This window comes from Talpa europaea (genome assembly GCF_964194135.1).
Source record: "Talpa europaea genome assembly, chromosome: 9".
NCBI lineage: Eukaryota > Metazoa > Chordata > Mammalia > Eulipotyphla > Talpidae > Talpa > Talpa europaea.
Window position 1 is genome coordinate 75,040,767 of NC_140076.1, and position 20,355 is coordinate 75,061,121.

The 20,355-nt window shown below is 38.0% G+C and overlaps 1 protein-coding gene across 1 annotated transcript in view; it reads left to right on the top strand.

The window, feature by feature from the left end:
- Window positions 1-20,355, top strand: part of LOC311176751 (Fc receptor-like protein 5) — a gene marked incomplete at both ends in the record, with an annotated part of 241,867 nt that overhangs the window by 16,124 nt on the left and 205,388 nt on the right. Inside the window, 2 exon segments of the mRNA XM_084242396.1 lie at window positions 19,575-19,807; window positions 19,810-19,860. Of these exon segments, the coding sequence (XP_084098522.1) occupies window positions 19,575-19,807; window positions 19,810-19,860 (284 nt within the window).

The following is a 20,355-nucleotide window of genomic DNA, read 5'->3' on the forward strand; positions in this document are numbered from 1 at the left end:
TTATAGTTTTCTTTGTATAGGTCCTTTACCTCTTTTGTTAGATTTATTCCCAAATATTTGATTTTTTTTTGTTTCAATAACAAAAGGGATGGTTTTTTTGATTTCTTCTTCTTCAGATTTATTGTTTGTGTATAGGAAGGCTACTGACTTTTGCGTGTTGATTTTGTATCCCGCCACTTTACTGAATTGATTGATGAGATGAATTAGCTTTTCTGTGGAGTTTTTGGGGTTCTCTATGTATAATATCATATCGTCTGCAAATAGTGATAGTTTGACTTCTTCTTTTCCTATTTGGATTCCTTGGATGTCTTTCTCTTGTCTTATTGCCCTGGCTAGGACTTCCAGTATTATATTGAAAAGCAGTGGTGAGAGTGGACATCCTTGTCTTGTTCCAGATCTTAATGGAATTGCTTTCAGCTTTTCACCATTGAGAATGATACTGGCTGTTGGCTTCTCATATATGGCCTTTATGATGTTGAGGTATGTTCCTTGTATCCCAAGAATTTCAAGGGCTTTTATCATGAATGGGTGTTGCACTTTGTCGAAAGCTTTCTCAGCATCTATTGATATTATCATATGGTTTTTATATTTCTTTTTGTTGATGTGTTGATAAAGTTGATTGATTTTCGGATGTTAAACCATCCTTGTGTCCCTGGAATGAATCCTACTTGGTCGTGGTGAATTATCTTATGGATACATTGTTGGATTCTGATAGCTAAAATTTTATTGAGGATTTTTGCATCAGTGTTCATTAAGGAGATTGGCCTGTAGTTTTCCTTTTTTGTGTTGTCCTTGTTCGGTTTTGGTATTAGTGTAATGTTGGCTTCATAAAACGTGTTTGGTATTGTCCCTTCCTTCTCAATTTTTTGGAAGACTTTGTGAAGGATAGGCACTAATTCGTCTCTGAATGTTTGGTAGAATTCATTTGTAAATCCATCAGGTCCTGGGCTTTTGTTTTTGGGGAGGTTTTTGATTACCATTTCAATTTCGCTAATTGTAATTGGTCTGTTTAGGTATTCTATTTCTTCTTTATCTAGCTTTGGGTGATTGTAGAGTTGTAGGAATTTGTCCATCTCCTCTAGATTGTTAAACTTGTTTCCATATAACTGTTCATAGTAGTTACTGATTATTCTTTTGATTTCTGCTGTGTCTGTTGTGATTTCTCCTCTTTCATTTATGATCCTGTTTATTTGTGCTTTCTCCCTTTTTTCCTTTGTGAGCCTGGCTAGGGGTTTGTCTATTTTATTGATTTTTTCAAAGAACCAGCTCTTGGTTTCATTGATCTTTTGGATTTTTTTTTTTAGTTTCAATTTCATTTATTTCTGCTTTGGTTTTTATTATTTCTTTTCTTCTACTGGTTTTGGGGTTTTTTTGTTGTTCTTTTTCTAGATCTTTGAGCTTCGAGATTAGGTTGTTTCTTTGCGTTCTTTCTTGTTTCTTCACTCGTTCACTTTTTTTTTTTTTTTTATTTGTTTGCTGGTTTGTTTGTTTGTTTTGTTTATACATGCACTGGGTACAGTCAGAAGTGCGGGAGGGTGAGAGAATTCACCAGAGCCAGATCAGGGAGCAGAACAGGCAGAAGGACCGAAGTACACTGCTGAGGGGAGCAGCGGGCAGCAGGAGAGGTCTGCGCGCCATGCGGGACCCTCCTCCGGTGGCCGGGGAGCAGCCGGGGATCGAACCGGCGCCGCAGAGGCCGCGCGCAGTTTCGCAAACCAGCGCTCAACCGCTGCGCCACCGGGGAGGCCCATCTTTCTTGTTTCTTGATGTGAGCTTCTATTGCTATATATTTTCCTCTTATTACTGCTTTTGCTGCATCCCATACATTTAGGATATTGGTGTCCTCCTTGTCATTCAGTTCAAAGAATTTTTTAATTTCTTCTTTGATCTCCTCATTAGTCCAGTGGTCTTCCAATAGTGTGGTTTTTAATCTCCATGAGGTAGGAAAGTTCCTTGCCTTCTTTTTATGGTTTATTTCTAGTTTGATGCCTTCATGGTCAGAAAAGATGGTTGGTATGATTTCAATCTTGGTGTATCTGTTGATGTTTGTCTTGTGCCCCAGTATGTGATCGATCCTGGAGAATGATCCGTGTGCGCTTGAGAAAAATGTGTACTCCATTTTTTTGGGGTTTAGTGTTCTATAGATGTCTGTTAAGCCCAATTGCTCTAGGTCCTTATTTAGAGCTTTGGTTTCTTTACTTATTTTTTGTCTTGTTGATCTATCCATTGTTGATAGTGGTGTGTTGAAGTCTCCCACTACGTATGTGTTTTCTCTGATGTCTGTTTTCAGAGAGGACAACAGTTGTCTGATATATTTTGGTGCTCCTTCGTTTGGTGAGTATATATTAATGAGTGTTATTTCTTCTTGAAGTATTGTCCCCTTGATCATAATGTAGTGACCATTGGGGTCTCTTTTTATCTTTTTGAGTTTGAAATCTGTTTTATCTGATATAAGTATAGCTGTTCCTGCTTTCTTTTTTGGTCCATTTGCTTGTAGGATTGTTTTCCATCCTTTAACTTTGAGCCTATTTTTATCTTTTGTCGCTAAATGTGTTTCCTGGAGACAGCAAAAGGTTGGGTTTTGTTTCTTAATCCAGGCTGCAACTCTGTGTCTTTTTATTGAAGAGTTTAGTCCATTTACATTTAGAGTTAATATTGATATGTTAACATCTGTATTTGCCATTGTGTTTGTCTTTCCTTTGATTTTATTTATTTATTCTTTTAATAACTTTTTTTTTTTTTGGCCTTCTTTCATTGTTATTCGTCCCTCTGAGGTTCTGGCTTTAGGACTCCTTGTAGTATTTTTTGGAGTGGGGGTTTAGTTGCAATGAAATTCCGGAGTTTCTGTTTGTCTGGGAAGGTCCATATTCTTTCTTCAAAGAGGAAGGAGAGCTTTGCGGGATAGAGTATTCTTGGTTGGCATCTGTTTTCTTGGAGTCTGTTGACTATGTCCCTCCACTCTCTCCTTGCCCGTAGTGTTTCTTTGGAGAAGTCTGATGTCAGCCTGATTGGTTTTCCTTTGAATGTTATCTGTTTCTTCCCTCTTGCCAGCTTCATTATTTTTTCCTTGTCCTGGATTCTTGGGAGCTTTACTATTATGTGTCTTGCTGTATTTTTCCTTTCGTCGTGGAAGTTTGGTGTTCTTCTTGCTTCTTGTATATCAATTTTCAGCTCCTTCTTCACATTTGGGAAGTTCTCTTCAATTATCTCTTTGAATATTTTCTCTGTTCCTACATCTCTCTCCTCTCCTTCTGGTATTCCTATAACTCTTATATTTCCTTTCCTCATGGAGTCAGATAGTTCCCGAAGTCTTTCTTCGTTCTTTTTCCTTCGTACTTCTCTTTCCTTTTCTGTTTTGGTTCTTTTTATTTCTGTGTCTTCAAGATTACTTATTTGTTCTTCCATTTCATCTATTCTGCTTTCATTGCTTTTCCCAGAATTCTTTAGTTCTTCCATTAATTCTTTGATCTCCTGCATTTCTTTTACTTCCCTCTTTAGGGACTCAATTTCTTTCTTCTGACCATTGTTTTCCCTCTCTAGGGACTCAATTGCATTCTTCTGATCGTTGATTATTTTTCCCTTATCATTGTTTTCCTTTATGACTTCTGTCAGTTTTTTAATCTCGGCAATTTTAAATTCTCTTTCTGGAAGGCTCAGAAATTCTTCCAAGTTATTGTCGTTGCAATCTGGGGGCTGGTTTTCTTTTTGTGGTGTGCTTTTTCTCTGGAGAGTTGCTAGGTTGCGTGTGGTTCTTCTCCTCCCTACTGTCTGTTTTCTAGGATTTCTTTAGTTATTTGGGGTCTTATATCATTCCAAATAAATTTTATATTTGTTCTATTTCCTTGAAAAAAGTCATTGGTATTTTGCTAAGCATTGCATTGAATCTAAAACGCTTTAGGTAATAAGGCCATTTTAATCATGTTAATTCTTACAGTCCATGCACATGGGATATCTTTACATTTCTTTGTGTATACTTTTATTCCTTTAACAGAGTTTTATGGTTTTCTGTATATAAGTCCTTCACCTCCATTGTTAACTCCCAAGTACTTTATTCTTTTTGGCATGATTGTAAATGATATTGTATTCCTTATTTCCCTTTCTTATGATGCATTGTTTGTATATAGAAAATCAGCTGATTTTTGTGTACTGATTTGTATGCTGCCACTTTACTGTATTCATTTATTATTTCTAGTACTTTTTGTTAGAGTCTTTTGGATTTGTGTTATTTCTAGTAGTTTTTTGGTAGAGTCTTTTCGATGTCACTTGCAACTAATAACAGGTTCACTTCTTCTTTTCCAATTTGGATTTCTTTTATGTCTTTTTCTTACCTAATTGCTCTATCTAGGACTTCTAATACTATGTTGAACAATAGTGGTGATAGTGATATCCTTGTCTTGTTCCTGATGTAGGTAGAAATGCTTTCAACTTTTTCACTGTTGAGTATGATTTTGGTTGTGGGTTTGTCACATATAGCTTTAATAATATTTTGATAACTTCTTTTTTTAACATCCTAAGTGATTTTATTTTTTTAATTTATTTTTTTATTTTTAAACAATATTTGCTTCCCCCACCCCCTCAGATTGAGTCCCCATAGAATTTCCTTCCCCAAGGCACCGGTGCACCATCAACACATTGATAACTTCTTTATCCCCATTTATTTGACTGTTTTTATCATAAATGGATTTGAATCTTGTCAAATTATTTTCAACATCTATTGAGATAATCATGTGATTTTTTTATTTTCTTTTCTGCTGACCTGGTGAATGACACAGGTTGAACCAGCCTTGCATCCCTGGGATGAAGCCTACTTCATCATGGTGAATGCGTCTTTTAATATATTGTTATATTGTGTTTGCTATGATTTTGTTGAAGATTTTTCCAATTGTCTTTTTTTTTTTTTTTTTATAGAGGCATGCTTTATTTATTTGTTTGCTGGTTTGTTTGTTTGTTTTGTTTATACATGCACTGGGTACAGTCAGAAGCGCGGGAGGGTGAGAGAATTCACCAGAGCCAGAGCGGGGAGCAGAGCAGGCAGAAGGACCGAAGTACACTGCTGAGGGGAGCAGCGGGGGCAGGAGAGGTCTGCACGCCATGTGGGACCCTCCTCTGGTGGCCGGGGAGCAGCCGGGGATCGAACCGGCGCCGCAGAGGCCGCGCGCAGTTTCGCAACCCAGCGCTCAACCGCTGCGCCACCGGGGAGGCCCTTTTCCAATTGTCTTAATCAGAGATATTGGCATGCATATATATATATATATATATATATATATATATATATATATATATAAAATGTGTTGGGGAGTTTCCATCCCTCTTCAAATTTTTGGATGAGTTTAAGTAGGGCAGGTATTAGATGTTTTTTTAAGGCTTGGTAGAATTTACCAGCAAAGTCATTGGGTCCTGGGCTTTTATTCCTAGGGAGACTTTTTGTTACTCTTTAATTTCAGCACGTGTGATTGGACAGTATAAGCTGTCTGTTTCATTCTGGTTCAATCTTGGGAGATTGTTTAAGTCTAAAATTTGTCCATTTCCTTAAGGTTGTCCAGTTTCTTTGCATAGAGACTTTTGTAGTAGATTCTTAATAGCCTATGAATTTCTGCAGTATCTGGTATAATTTTACCATTTTCATTTCTGGTTCTATTGATTTGGGTTTTCTCTGTGCAAGCTGAGCCAATGGCTTATCATTTTCTTTTTTTTCTTCCAAAGAACCCAGACTTGGTTTCACTCATCTTTAAGATTGTCTTTCTGTTTTTTTACTTCATTTATTTCTGCTTATATTATTATATTTTTTTCCTCCTACTGTTTTTTGGATGCTGTTCTTCTTTTTCTATTTCCTTCAGCTGCTCAGCTAGATTGTTTATTTGAATTTTTTCTTATTTTTTATGTGGGCCTGTATTGCTCTGAATTTTCCACATAGTACTGCTCTTAGAGCATCCTATATGGTCTGGTATCTTGTCTCACCATTTTCCTTAGTTTCTAGAAACTTTTTGATCTCTTTGATTTCTTCATCAACCGAGGAGTTTATTCAGAAGTATTTTGTTTAGTCTCCACATGTTTTAGTTTATTCCAGCATTCTTTTTGTGGTTAATTTCTAGCTTTATAGCATTGTGGCCTATGACATGTTTTATGTCATAACATATGATCCATCTAATACTTCATTTAGGGCCTTCATTTCTTTGTTAATTTTCTGCATGGATAATTCTTCATGTCAGTGATGTGTTGAGGTCTCTAACGATGATATTTTTGTTGATACGTTGTTTTAGATCTGTTAATAGTTGCTTTAAGTAACTAGGTGATGCTATATTAAGTGAATAAATATTAATAAAAACTGTATTTTTCTGATGAATTGTTTCCTTAATCATTATATAGTGTCCATTTTTGTTCCTGAATAACTTTTCTTCCTGAATAATCTTTTTCAGTTGAAAGTCTATTTTATCTGATATGAGAGTAGAATCCCCCTTTTTTCAGTTAAAGTCTCAGCACTATCAAGCTATCACTAGTCACTGTGGCCTGTGTTTGATCCCCAGCCCAAGAACTAACTCAAATGGCTCAGCAGACCTCTCCTGTCTTGCCCGCTGCTGCCCTCAGCAGTGTATTTCAGTAGATCTGACTGTTCTGTTCCCCACTCTGGCTCTGGTGAATCCTCTCACCCCCTCACCTCTAACCTAACCCCAGTTTATCTATAAATACATACATACATACATATATACATAAAATAAATCTTTATTTATTTATTTATTTTTATTTTTATATTCCCCATACAATTGCAACCCCCTGATTTTGACACCAATCCCTCCTTTCCTGCCCCACACCAAGTGTCTCTGGTTCATAGTTGTTTGTTGATTTTGATTTTTTTTTCCTTATAGTTATTCTTTTTCTTGGTCCCTTATTTAGGTTTTCTATATTCCTGTTATGAGTGAGACCATCCAGTATTTTTCTTTTTCTGGCTTATTTCGCTGAGCATGATACCTTCTAGCTCCATCCATGTTGCTGCAAATTGCATGTGTTTATCTTTTTTGAATGCTGAGTAATATTCCATTATGTATATGTACCACATCCTCTTGATCCAGTCATCTATTTTTGGGCATTTGGGTAGTTTCCAAAGCTTAGCTATTGTAAATTGTGCTGCTATCAACATAGGGTGCAGGTGCTCTTTGGAATTAATGTTTCTGTGTCCTTTGGGTAAATCCCTAGGAGTGGAATTGCTGGATCATATGGAAGCTCTATCTTTAGTAGGTTGAAGAATCTCCACACAGCTTTCCATAGTGGTTGGACCAGTTTGCACTCCTACCAGCAGTGGAGGAGAGTTCCTTTCTCTCCACATCCTCACCAAAATCTGTTGTTGCTAGTTTTTTTTAATATGTGCCATTCTCACTGGTATATGATGGTATCTCATTGTAGTTTTGATATTCATTTCCCTGATTACAAGTGATGTTGAACATTTTTTCATATGCCTGGTGGCCATTTGTATTTCCTCTTTGGAGAAGTTTCCTTTTAGCTCTTCTGCCCATTTTTTGACTGGATTATTTTCTTTGTTTTTGTTGAGTCTCGTCAGCTGTAGATTTTTGTGATCAGTCATTTATCTTTAGTGTTGTGTGCAAAAATGTTCTCCCAGTTGGTGGGGTTTCTCTTTGTTTTGGTTATTGTCTCTTTTGCTGTGCAGAAGCTCTTTAATTTGATGCAGTCCCAGCTGTTGATCTTTGCCTTCATTATCACTGCTTTTGGTGATGTGTCTGTAAAGATGTCTTTGAGGTGCATGTCATGTAGTGTTTTACCTATGTTTCTTTCTATATATTTTATGGTTTCAGGTCTTATGTCTAGTTCTTTAATCCATTGTAAGTTGGTTTTTTTGCATGGTGTGAGGTAGTAGTCAAGCTTCATTCTTTTGCATGTAGCAACCCAGTTGTCCCAGCACCATTTATTGAACAACCTTTCTTTGCTCTAGTGCATGTCTTTGCTCCTTTGTCAAAGATTAGTTGACCATAGATCTGTGGGTTTATTTCTGGGTTTTCTATTCAGTTCCATTGGTCCATGTGTCTGTTCTTGTTCCAATACCATGCAGTTTTGATTATTATGGCTTTGTAGTATAGTTTGAAATCTGGGAGAGTGATGCCTCCATTCCATTCTTTTTTTTTTTTCAGGAGGGTTTTGGCTATTCGGGGTTTTTGGTGGCTCCATATGAATTTCATCAATATTTTTTCTATTTATTTGAAGAATGATGTTGAAATTTTAATTGGAATAGCATTGAATCTGTATATTGCTTTTGGTAGGATGGCCATTTTGATAATGTTAATTCTTTCAATCCATGAGCAGGTGATGTCTTTCCATTTCTTTGTATCTACTTCTATTTCTTTTAACAATGTTTTATAGTTTTCTTTGTATAGGTCCTTTACTTCTTCTGTTAGGTTTATTCCCAAGTATTTGATTTTTTTTTGTTTCAATAATAAAAGGAATGGTTTTCTTGATTTCTTCTTCTTCAGATTTATTGTTTGTGTATGGGAAGGCTACTGATTTTTGTGCATTGATTTTGTATCCTGCCACTTTACTGAACTGATTGATGAGTTGAATTAGTTTTTCTGTGGAGTTTTTGGGGTTCTCTATGTATATTATCATATTGTTCACAAATAATGATAGTCTGACTTCTTCCTTGCCTATTTGGATTCCTTGTATGTCTTTCTCTTGTCTTATTGCTCTGGCTAGGACTTCCAGTATTATGTTGAAAAGCAGTGGTGAGAGTGGACATCCTTGTCTTATTCCAGATCTTAGTGGGAATGCTTTCAGCTTTTCACCATTGAGAATGATATTGGCTGTGGACTTGTCATAGATGGCCTTTATGATGTTGAGATATGTTCCTTGTATTCTGAGAATTTCAAGGGCCTTTATCATAAATGGGTGTTGTACTTTTAGAATGCTTTCTCAACATCTATGGATATTATCATATGATTTTTATATTTCTTTTTGTTGATGTGTTGGATTACATTGATTGTTTTTCGGATGTTGAACCATCCTTGTGTCCCTGGAATAAATCCTACTTGGTCGTGGTGAATTATGTTATGGACACATTGTTGGATTCTGTTGGCAAGGATTTTGTTGAGGATTTTTACATCAGTGTTCATTAGGGAGATTGGCTTATAACTTTCTTTTTTTGTGTTGTCTTTGTTGGGTTTTGGTATTAGTGTAACGTTGGCTTTGTAGAACGTATTCGGTAGTATTCCTTCTTTTTTAATTTTTTGAAAGAGTTTGTGTAGGATAGGCACTAATTCACTGCTGAATGTTTGGTAGAATTCATTTGTGAAGCCATCTGGGCCTGGGCTTTTGTTTTTGGGGAGTGCTTTGATTACTGCTTCAATTTCACTGCTTGTAATTGGTCTGTTTAGTTGTTCTATTTCTTTGTCCAGCTTTGGATGATTATATCATTCTAGGAATTTGTCCATGTCTTCTAGTTTTTTAAATTTGTTTCCGTATAAGTGTTCATAGTAATCTCTTATTATTCTTTTGATTTCTGCTGAGTCTGTTGTGATTTCCATAAAATAAATCTTAAAGAGAAAAGGGGAACTTTTTTATTTAAAGATTTTTGGCCATTAGGTTGCACCTTATGCCAACCTATCATTTTTAGTTTGTTTTTGTCTTTCAGATTTTGTCTTTCAGTTTTAAATGGGTCTCTTGTAAGCAAAGTATTGATGACAGAGACTTTTTTACCTACATTGCTAGTCTATGTCTTTTTATTAGTTAATTCAGACCTTTCACATTCAGAGTGATTATTGTTATAAACTGTTTATTATCAGTCATTTTGTTTTTGATTGTTTTATTTTCTTGTTATTTCTTTTCCCATTTTTCTGGATGACTTTCCTTAATATTTCTACCATTTTTTAAAAATTTCTTCAACTGTGGGACTCTATTCTGGATTTTTGGGTAGTGGTTACCATGGAGGTTTTACTTAAATTCTTGTGTCTTATGTCCTTTCTGAGATGGTGCCTGCTCTCTGGCATTTAACTATACATTTCTTCCTCCTGCTTAGTGTGTTGTTGTTGGCTTATAATAATATTCTTGTTTATGTTTCTGGTCTATATTGCTATTGTCATTTTGCTCAGGAATTTGTTTTTCATTTTTCTTTTCTTGTAGAACACCTTTCAACATTTCTTGAAGGGCAGGTCTGGTGGTGGTAAGTTCTGTTAACTTCTGTTTGTCTGGGGAAACCTTTATCTCACATTCACATTTCAATGATAATTTTGTAAGTTAGAGTATTCTTGGCTGACAGTTCTTGTCTTTTAGGATTGTGAACACTTCTTTACATTCTTTTTTTTGCCTGGAGAATGTCTGGGCTAAAACCCAGGGAAATCTTAATTTGAGAGCCTTCGTAAAAATGTTCCCCTTGATTTCTGCGATATTTTTTCTCTATCTTTGATTTTTGATAGTTTGATAATGATGTGTCTCATTGTAGGTCTTCTTGCATTTAATAATTTGGTTGTTGGACAATGATATTTCATTCATTCTTTAGGTTTGGGAAATTATCAGTTGTTATTTCTTTGAATAGGGTTTCTGCCCTCATTTCTTTCTTTCCTTTTTGGGATTCCAGTTATTCTTAAGGATTCTCTTTTAATTGAGTGTGGTATTTCTCATAGAGTTTCCCCATTTTTTCCTTTGTCTTGAATCTCTCTTTTTCTAAGTTGGTGATTTGTTAATTTGAGTCTTCTACATCTGAAATTATTTCTTCTGCCAGTTTAATTCTACTTAAAGTTTTTTTTTTTTTTAAATTTGTTTTCATTTCATCCAGTCTCTTTCTGTGATCTTTTCCTATATTCAATTGATTTGGTGAGGAAGTATTTTGGTTCCTGGATCTCCTTTATAAGAACTTGTGGTTGCCTGTCTGCCTTTGCTCTCTGGTAGTTCATTTAGCGTTCCCGATGTTGTGGTGTTGAAATTTTTGCTAGGTGTTCAATTTGTGTTGGGACTTCTGTTCTTTTCATTTTGCTTTCTCTAGTGTGCAGATGTCCCTTGCTTCCTAGGCACATTTGTTGCACTATTTGCTCTGTGTTGTGCAAGGGAGGGGAGGTGGGTGTGGGGGAGGGCATGGGCATGCTGGAGATTTAGTTTTGACTGTTTCTCTGCTTAGTTTACTTTGACATGAGGTGGGGGTAGAAGGGAAATGTGGGCATTTAATGCTTGATTTCAGTTTGAGGAGTGAGCTTAGTCACCTCTACTTCCTCTTTTTTCATTCTACAGCAAGCAGTATTCTGCACTCAGTTTGTCTAACTACCTAACTTGCTTCCCTGCTGCTCCTTTCTGCTTCACATCATGATCTGTGAAGCTTGAGTCTCTTGGGAAGAGTGAGATCTGGACTGCCAGGCTCATGCTCTGGGACTAATTTGCACATGGATAGGAGGTAGTGCTTTGCCAGAATGTGGCAGCCACTTGTCACTGTGGCTGTCAACCATGGCCATCACTGCCCTGCCCTGCTTCTGCTGCCACTTCTGCAGGTCTGAAATGTCTGTGCACCATAAACAATACTTTCCCAGTGACTCATGAGTTATCTCTTAAGTCCTCTCTGCTATTGGGCTTTTTTATGGCATCTGGCTTAGCTCAGCCATAGCGTCTCTTGATCTTTTCTGGAAGGGGGACTGGAGAGGAGTTTTCTGTGTCCAGGATGAATGTGGAGTTCCCAAATTCTGGGTATGTGTCTGCGTAGTTCCCACTACCCCAGGCCAGTGTCTGCCTACTTGCATATCAGCAGAGTTCCTCCAGGGAATTTCACAATGTCCCAGGTTGTCCCTGTCATGATTTAGGTGGTCAACCCCCAGTATTCTTCTAGCTGTGATATCTACTCACCAGTCATGCTACCCTTTGCTTCCTCCCACTTCTTCCCCTCAGTGGCCACCAACCTTAGTTTGAGATCTCCAAGGTGAAATCCTGGGACCTTGTAAGCTGGACAGAGTGTGTGGATCTTCCTATGAGCAAATTTTACTTTTTATGGTTGTTTTTAAGGTAGAGGGTTATCCCAGCCTCTCTATTCCACCATGTTGTGAGTGGGATGCAGTTTCAATATTCAGCATGTGAATATCCAGTTTTCCAATTAATTGAAGAGACTGTTACTTTCCCATTGAATATTCTCATCTCTCTTGTCAATATTAGTTGACTGTATATACCTGGATTTTATTTCTGGACTCTCAGTTCTGCTCCATTAGTTTATGTGTCTGTTGTTATGCTAATACCATGACATTTTTATTATGATAGATTTGCCACACAGTTACGTTAAACTGGAAAGTATGATGCTTTCAGGTTTGTTCTTTTCAAGATTGTTTTGGGTATGTTGGGTCTTTTGAGGGTCCGTATAAATCTTAGGCTATATTTCTATTTCTGTAAAACACATTCCATTGATATTTTAGTAGTGATTATATTGAATTGATAGATGGCTTTCGGATGTATGGACATTTTAAGAATATTAATCCTTCTTATCCATGAACAAGGGATATCTTTCTATTTATTTGTGTCTTCTCCAAAGTCTTTTTTTTTTTAAAGATTTATTATATTTATACAAGAACCGGGGTACAGGCCAGATGTGCAGGAGGGTGAGAGGAGTCACCAGGGACAGAGCGAGGAACAGAACAGGCAGACTGACTGAAATACACTGCTGAGGGGAGCAGCGGGCAAGACAGGAGAGGTCTGCTTGCCATGTGGGTTGCTTCGAGGCTGGCGGGAATCGAACCAGCACTGAAGAGGCTGCGGACAGCTTCACAGTGCTGCTCTCAACCACCTGCGCCACCAGGGAGGCCCTTCTCCAATGTCTTATATCAAAGTTTTAAAGTTTTCATTATACAGATCATTTAACTTCCTTGGTTAAATTTAATGTTTAGTATTCTATTTCTTTTTTTTTTTTGCAGTAGTATATGGGTTGTTTTATTTTCAGGTAGCTTGTTGTTATTGTATAAAGTCACAACTGATTTTTATGTATTGACTTTGTATCCTGAAGCTTAACTAAATTTATGACTTCTAACAGTATTTTGTAGAAATCCTTAGGATTTTCTAAATAAAGATCACATCACTGCAAATAAGTAGTTTTACTTCTTTCTTCCAATGTTTTTTTTTTTTTTTCTTCTCTTGAATAAGTGCTCTGGTTATGACCTTCAGTACTATATTGGATAGAAATAGAAATAGTGAATGTAGGCACTCTTATTCCTAATCTTAGAGGAAAAGCTTCAGCTTTTCACTATTGAGTATAAATAACTGTGAGTTTCTATTTATGGCTTTTATTATGTGGAGCTACACTCTTTTTATACTTAATGTTGAGAGCATTATGAAAGCATTTTGAATTTTGTCAAATGCCTTTTCTGTTCTGCTGAGATGATCATATGATTTTTAATCTTCATTCTTATTGATGTATCACATTGGTTCATTTACATCTGTTGAACCATTCTTTTATTCTTAGTATGACTCCCACTTGATCATGGTGTTTGTTAACATGCTGAATTCAATTTGGTAGTATTTTGTGGAGAAATTTTACGTCTTCATTCATTAGGGATAATTCTTGTTATTTCTTTCCTTACAGTCTCCTTGTGTTGCTTTGGCATCAGGATAACTTTGCCCTCATAAATTTTTTAAAAATGCTTCCTATCCTTCAATATTTTAGAACAGTTTAAGAATGATTGATTTTAGGTCTTCTTTTAATATTTTGTATTCTTCCATGAAACCATGTGGTCCTGGGATATTTTTGGAGGTTTTTGATAGCCGATTCAACAAGTTTTGGTGAGGAGGCAGAAGAAAAGAAGCACTTATACACGGTTATGAGAACATTAGATCAGCCTATCCTCAATGGGAAATGCCATGGATATTTATCAAAACACTAAAAATAAATTGACCATATGATGCAGCTATTTCACTCCTAGGTATTTGCCTGAGGATACAAAAATACTAATTTAAAGGAATATACACACTCCTATGTTCATTGGAATTCTATTTACAATAACCATGTTGTGGGAACAACCTAAGTGCCCAGCAACACATGAATGGATTACAAAGAAAAATACCAGAAGATCTTCTCATGTGTCGAATAAAGAAACGAAACAAAGAAACAGACAGATATAAACCAAAATGAAACCTATAAATCTGACTGTAGAATTGAGTTTACTGGAAGGGTAGGCTGGGGAGTGTTGAGCAAATGAGGGAGGGGGCCCGATAGACTACAGTGGAAGATTATGAATTTTTTTGTTGTTGTGTATAATGGGGTAACATATATTTGAAGACGTATAAACCAACACCTCCAAATCATATGATGTTTTAAAACAATATTATTTCAATAATACTAAAATAAGATAAAATAAAATCTATAATTTAAAAAAAATCTCATTAACAGTAAAAAACTTCCAAAAATATATGAATTTTCTAGTTATTTTTTATTTTTTCTAGCTTAATGTCATTGAAAATAGAGACTATTATTTTTATGTTTTCTTGTCTATGAAGTATTTGAGACTAACGTAGATTCAAACTGCATAAGATATCCATGAGTGCTTAAGAAGAATGTACATTCTGCAATTATTGGGTGCAACATTTTATAAATATCTATTAGATTAATTTTCCTAAACAAAATCTGCACTGAAAAAACCCTCAATTTCAAAACCCATAGTAGATCTCACAGCAGCACTTTCAACAGATGGAATCCTCCCTCCCTGTGTGAAAATATCTCATGGTAAGTGACTAGGGCTCCTTGGGGACAACAGGTGTAGAAGGGACCCAGAGGGCAAAGGTTGTGTAATATTAAACTTTCTACTTTCTGTTTTAATTGTATGCATGTGGATTTCCAGAAGGTAGATGGGCTATGACTTTCCAAACAGGAAGGCCAATGGCCAAAAGGAACTGAGAACCATGGTAACTGACTATACCAACCAACACACACAGCAGTTTCTTGTGAGTGTGTTCCTGGCAGTTGAACATAAATTGTGCTAGCATAAATTGTGCTTCCCCTAGAACCAAAGTCTAGGTTTTCCTTCAAGGATTTTTTGCTAACTCTTCTATATATTCTACTGACAACTCCTTTCCAGTTCACACTTATAATCCCTAGTCAGAGGACACATTCACGCATTCATTCAATTCACTTAGTGATGAATGAATATTACATAATTTAAGTGCATAATTAAACAGATAAAAAGAAGGGAAATCCCCCCATTATAGATTTTAAGAAGAAGTGAAAACAGAGTGTTAAACATGTAAATTGACATGTCTGCGCCTCTGGGGAGGAGTAGGGATGGAAATATTACACTAGATAATTTTCATAAGCTAAGCATTTAAAGTCCACGTGTAATGAAGAGACAAAGCCTTGGGTCTGCAAAGGCAGAAACTTGAAACCATATCACCTGCATAAAATCTGTGAAAATGAAGATTTCAGAACTCTCTTACTTCCTTTTTTTGATAAAGGTATTTTGAAAAGCAGTTTCCTTTCTTTGCACAAAGGTTCTAGCTGGTGGCTCAGGAGCTTCTCTTCTCAAATAGATGAATCAGGTTCTCATGCTGTTGTGCTCATTGCTGATCATCTTTGGTGAGTTCAATCACTTAAGTTAGAACTGAGGTGGCAGCAAGAGAAGGTCTCCAGCTTCTGAAAGGTGTGAGGATTTATCACAGCCCTAGGGCCAATGGGAAAGCTCAGATCTATACTCTCAGCTTATGCTTCAAAGGCAGATAGGAAGCAGTGGACACCAGGAAAAGCAAGTCACAATGCATCCCAATTCTTAATGTTCAAGGAAGTCACTTTATCACTTCTTGCTTATAAATTTTGTTTTAATATCTTATATCTTATAAATGTTATATGCTTTCACAAATAAAATTTCAATGCTTACTATTCCTCATGAAAACAATTCAAGGGCCTCCCCGGTGGCGCAGCCGTTGAGCGCTGGGTTGCGAAGCTGCCCGCGGCCTCTGCGGCGCCAGTTCTATCCCCGGCTGCTCCCCGGCCACCGGATGAGGGTCCCACATGGCGTGCAGACCTCTCCTGCCCCCGCTGCTCCCCTCAGCAGTGTACTTCGGTCCTTCTGCCTGCTCTGCTCCCCGCTCTGGCTCTGGTGAATTCTCTCACCCTCCCGCACTACTGACTGTACCCAGTGCTTGTATAAACAAACAAACAAACAAACAAACAAACAAACAAACAAATAAATAAATAAAACATGCCTCTATTGAAAAAAAATAAAAAAAAAGAAAACAATTCAAACACTTATCTGTAAGATTTGTGTTCAGAAGATGATTTGAGGGCCTCCCTGGTGGCGCACCAGTTGAGCACTGGGTTGTGAAGCTGTCCGCAGTCTCTGCAGCGCTGGGCAAGGGTCCCACATGGTGCACAGACCTCTCCCGCTGCCCGCTGCTCCCCTCAGCAGTGTACTTCGGTCCTTCTGCCTGTTCTGCTCCTGGCTCTGGCTCTGGTGAATTCTCTCACCCTCCCGCGTTTCTGACTGTATCAGTGCTTGTGTAAATAAATAAATAATTCTTTTAAGAAAAAAAAAAAAGAAGATGATCTGAGGCCATTTACTAACATTCCTTTGCTTAGTCATGGGATACGTATGAGGTTAACAAAGGATTGCTGGGAAACAGGATTCCTTCTCCATGCTCACTGGACACTAGTTAGGTGTTTGTTAAATGAGGAAAAGGACCCTAACATAAAATATGATCAGGGAAAAAGTGTCAGTTCAGGATGTGTTCAATGCTCATATTTCTCACAGGACATGTTTCTGATGAACTCTTTGTGACTCAAGATGGGATAATGATGTAGCAGTGTGTCTGCCCTGAGAAAAGCATGGATATGAAGGCAGTTGGTTAAGGGGAAGAGAAGAAAAAATGAAAGGGCGTCATCCCCAATTCCTGGTGGACTCCCTCTTGGCAATACCCATTCCAGTCACGGAACAGGCAGGTAAGTCAATCGCCTTTGTTGTTCTTGGTCTCTGGTATATGCATCGCCTGCCTACCACAAGGTCCAGTGGGGATGGCCAGGTGAGCAGGTCCTGCCCAGGTTTCTCAAGGTCAAGTATTTGTTCCTTGTTAAAACTCCAGATGTAGGGAGGGAAATGGCATCTGAAAGAGGATGTGCAGACTAGACAGAAGGTCAGTTTGAAAAGAATTGTATCCTGGCCATGGGATCATAACTTCTCAACGTTGTCTCTGTGAATGTTCTTGCCACTCTGAAAATGATTATTTTTTTGAGGAAAATGACTAAGAACTGCATGGTCGCAATGAGGTGTCATCATTTTTTCTCTAACCCTAGGTCAGGATTCAGCAAACATGTCTGTGAAACATCAGAGTGTGTAGTCTAAGCTTGTAGATCTCTGTTGTAACTGATATATCACTGTGGCAGGAATGCAGCTGTAGCCTATGTGTGAATGAATGGGCAAGGTTTTGTTCCAGTGATACTTTATTTAACAAAACAGGTAACTGAGCACCTCACAATCCATAGTTTGTCAGCACTTACTATACGCCATTATTTCACTGTGTATTTGTTCATACATGTGCTCAACAAAGGAAGTAAATGAAAAAAAGATATTCTAGTGTCTATATGCAGGATGTCCACATGAAGCAAAACTAAATCTAAAATATGGAGAATAGTTCCCTTGCTTATCCAACATTAACCATCCAGTAAAAAGGACTCTCTAAGGAATTACACTGGGGCAAATAGATCCTGTCTCACTGGTACTGGTGAGCCAGTAATAGAATAGGAATGTCCAGGGGCACCTACAGAAATTCTGGCCTGGTGCTTGCTCAGGAGAAGGACTCATCTCTTGCAGTCATTACATCCTATAAGTCATCATTGAGGACCAACCTAAAAGCTCCCTTAGTCAACTAAAGCCTGTGTTTGAAAAGTTGCTGGTTACATACCTTTTCAATAGCATCTCTGACCATGACTCACAATGGTTTCCTTCTATCCATGACAGCATTATCCTTGGGAAATTTTCTAGTTTTTGGATGAGGGGAATACTAGTGGTTTAAAAATTTGCTTGATTTTAAATTCAATGGCTGAGTCCCCATGGGATCCAGTCTCCACCTGTGAAGGAAGGCAAAACCCCTTAAATGAAGTTGTTTCTGCAATTCACCCTTTCAGTGCTTCCATTTTTATTGCAAAATAAAATATTGTCCTCCAGTGTTGAAGAGGGAAATCTGGTTCTCCGCCTAGAAGAGCCAATAGTGAAAGCATACATCCCCCCCCCCCAAATTATAATACCAAATTCCATAAGCTTCTTGTGCTACTCTGCAATGGTATTTTATCAAGTATCACATCTCTTCTGTAACTGGCATCTACTTCCTTACATTACACATACAAATTCTGGCATTCTGGTACAATTGAGCAGAGGTAGATAGCAATAACTTAGTCCCTCACCTCAAGGTTAAATTCCCTTGCTATAATCTTAAAATATTGTGCAGATGCCACAGAGAACATAGTCTGGTACTATAAATATATGAAGTGACAGGGCAGAAATTAAGAATCTATGGCCAACATAAGATGAGCACTTCGGGAAGGCAATGAATTGTGCTCACTATAATCAGTCACCTGAAACCAGAACCTTAAATTAAAACTCATCTGTAGTTCATTATACATTAAATGGATAGGAAATGTTTTTGAAAGAATTCACATGGAAAGTTCTGAGATTTAAAATACTGGGATTTGCTTCAGTAATGAACTTATTCCCATTTATCCAGGCCACATGATTGTTTCATCCAACAAGGCAAGAACGAAGAGAACATGAATTTCTTTCTTTCTTTTTTTTTTTTTAAGATTTTATTTATTTGTTTATACAAGCACTGGGTACAGTCAGAAGCGTGGGAGGGTGAGAGAATTTACCAGAGCCAGAGCGGGGAACAGGACAGGCAGACTGATGAAGTACACTGCTGAGGGGAGCAGCAGGCATGGCAGGAGAGATCTGCATGCCATGTGGGACCCTCACCAGCGTCCAGGGATCGAACGGTGCTGCAGAGGCTGTGGGTAGCTTCGTAGCCCAGCGCTCAACCACTGCACCACCGGGGAGGCCCGAAAACATGAATTTCTAATGCAGTGTAGTGCCTCTACAGGCTGAATGAAGACAGGGAATGGGAAAGCAGTGTCTGTTGAGGACAATGGTCCCTGTGTGATGCTACCTATGGGGAGAGCTAAGGGGAAAGAACCTTCAGGTCTCTTGACCCAAATACATAGTTATGCTTACCATGACACTCCCTGCAATGAGCAGAATACTTGAGCTCTCCCCTATTCCTAAGTTGAAATTCTAGTCCCAATGTGATGATCTTTAGAGGTGGGCTTTGGATTATATTTAGATGCTGAGGGTGGATCTCATGAATGAGATTTTTGCCTCTAAAAGAGGCCAGAGAAATGGTTAGTTCTTTTTCTGCCATGTAAGTCAGTAGTTGCAACTAGGGGGAGGGTACTCACCAGAACCTGACCACCCTGATATCAGACCTCCAGCTCCTGAACTGTGAGGAATAAATTTTTATTATTGATAAGTCACCCAGTTTATGGTATTTTGTTATAGTAGCTCAAGCTGACAAAAATCCCCTCAGGAAAAATGTGATGGCACCATGAGTAATGAAGGCATGTGTTGGAACCTCTATCTTGTCTGAAGGGGAAGATACTACACTGATACGGAATCACTTCCCAAGGGCAAGGGAGCAGGTGGGAGCCCAGCCACCCTGACTTGTGTGACCTGGTTATCTCCACAGAGGTCAGATGTTCAGCTCCAATTTCGCTTCTTCAGAGATAGTAGGGTCTTGGGGCCAGGCTGGAGCAGCTCCCCAGAGCTCCAAATCCCAACCATGTGGAATGAAGATTCAGGGTCTTACTGGTGCCAGGTAGAGACAACACACACAGCATCAGAAAACAGAGCTACCTGTCCCAGATTCAAGTGCAGAGTAAGTATTAGTGGGGATGAGTTTGGGGAAGAGACAAACTTGGTTTTGACTTAGACTGCTAGTCTCTGTGTTTCTTTGCACAACCTCTGTCCTTGTGGAAAGTGGGAACAGGGCTAGAGAAACTCCAAGTTGCTTTTGGCATCTCGCTTCATAAAAATAACAATGGATCAAACTCATCATAATGTTTCTCTTCTTTATTAGTTAAGCAATATTCATCAAGCAGCTCTTCATTGATTTCTGGTCGTCTACCTTGGCTTTAGCAGTAGACTGGGAGCTTTACAAGACAAGGCACCTGCTTTCCAGTGGCTCTCCAGATTTTCCACTTACTGGATTGCAACACAAATGGATTTGCTAGAAGGCAACATGGTACCATGACATATAGAGCTAAGTGAAGCATCTGAGAAAGCAGAAATCAATGTAAACTAGGGTTCAGAGAAGGGGTTGCAATTTGTGTTGCTCCCTGAAATTGGAAATAATGGAGGAATTAGTAGTAGT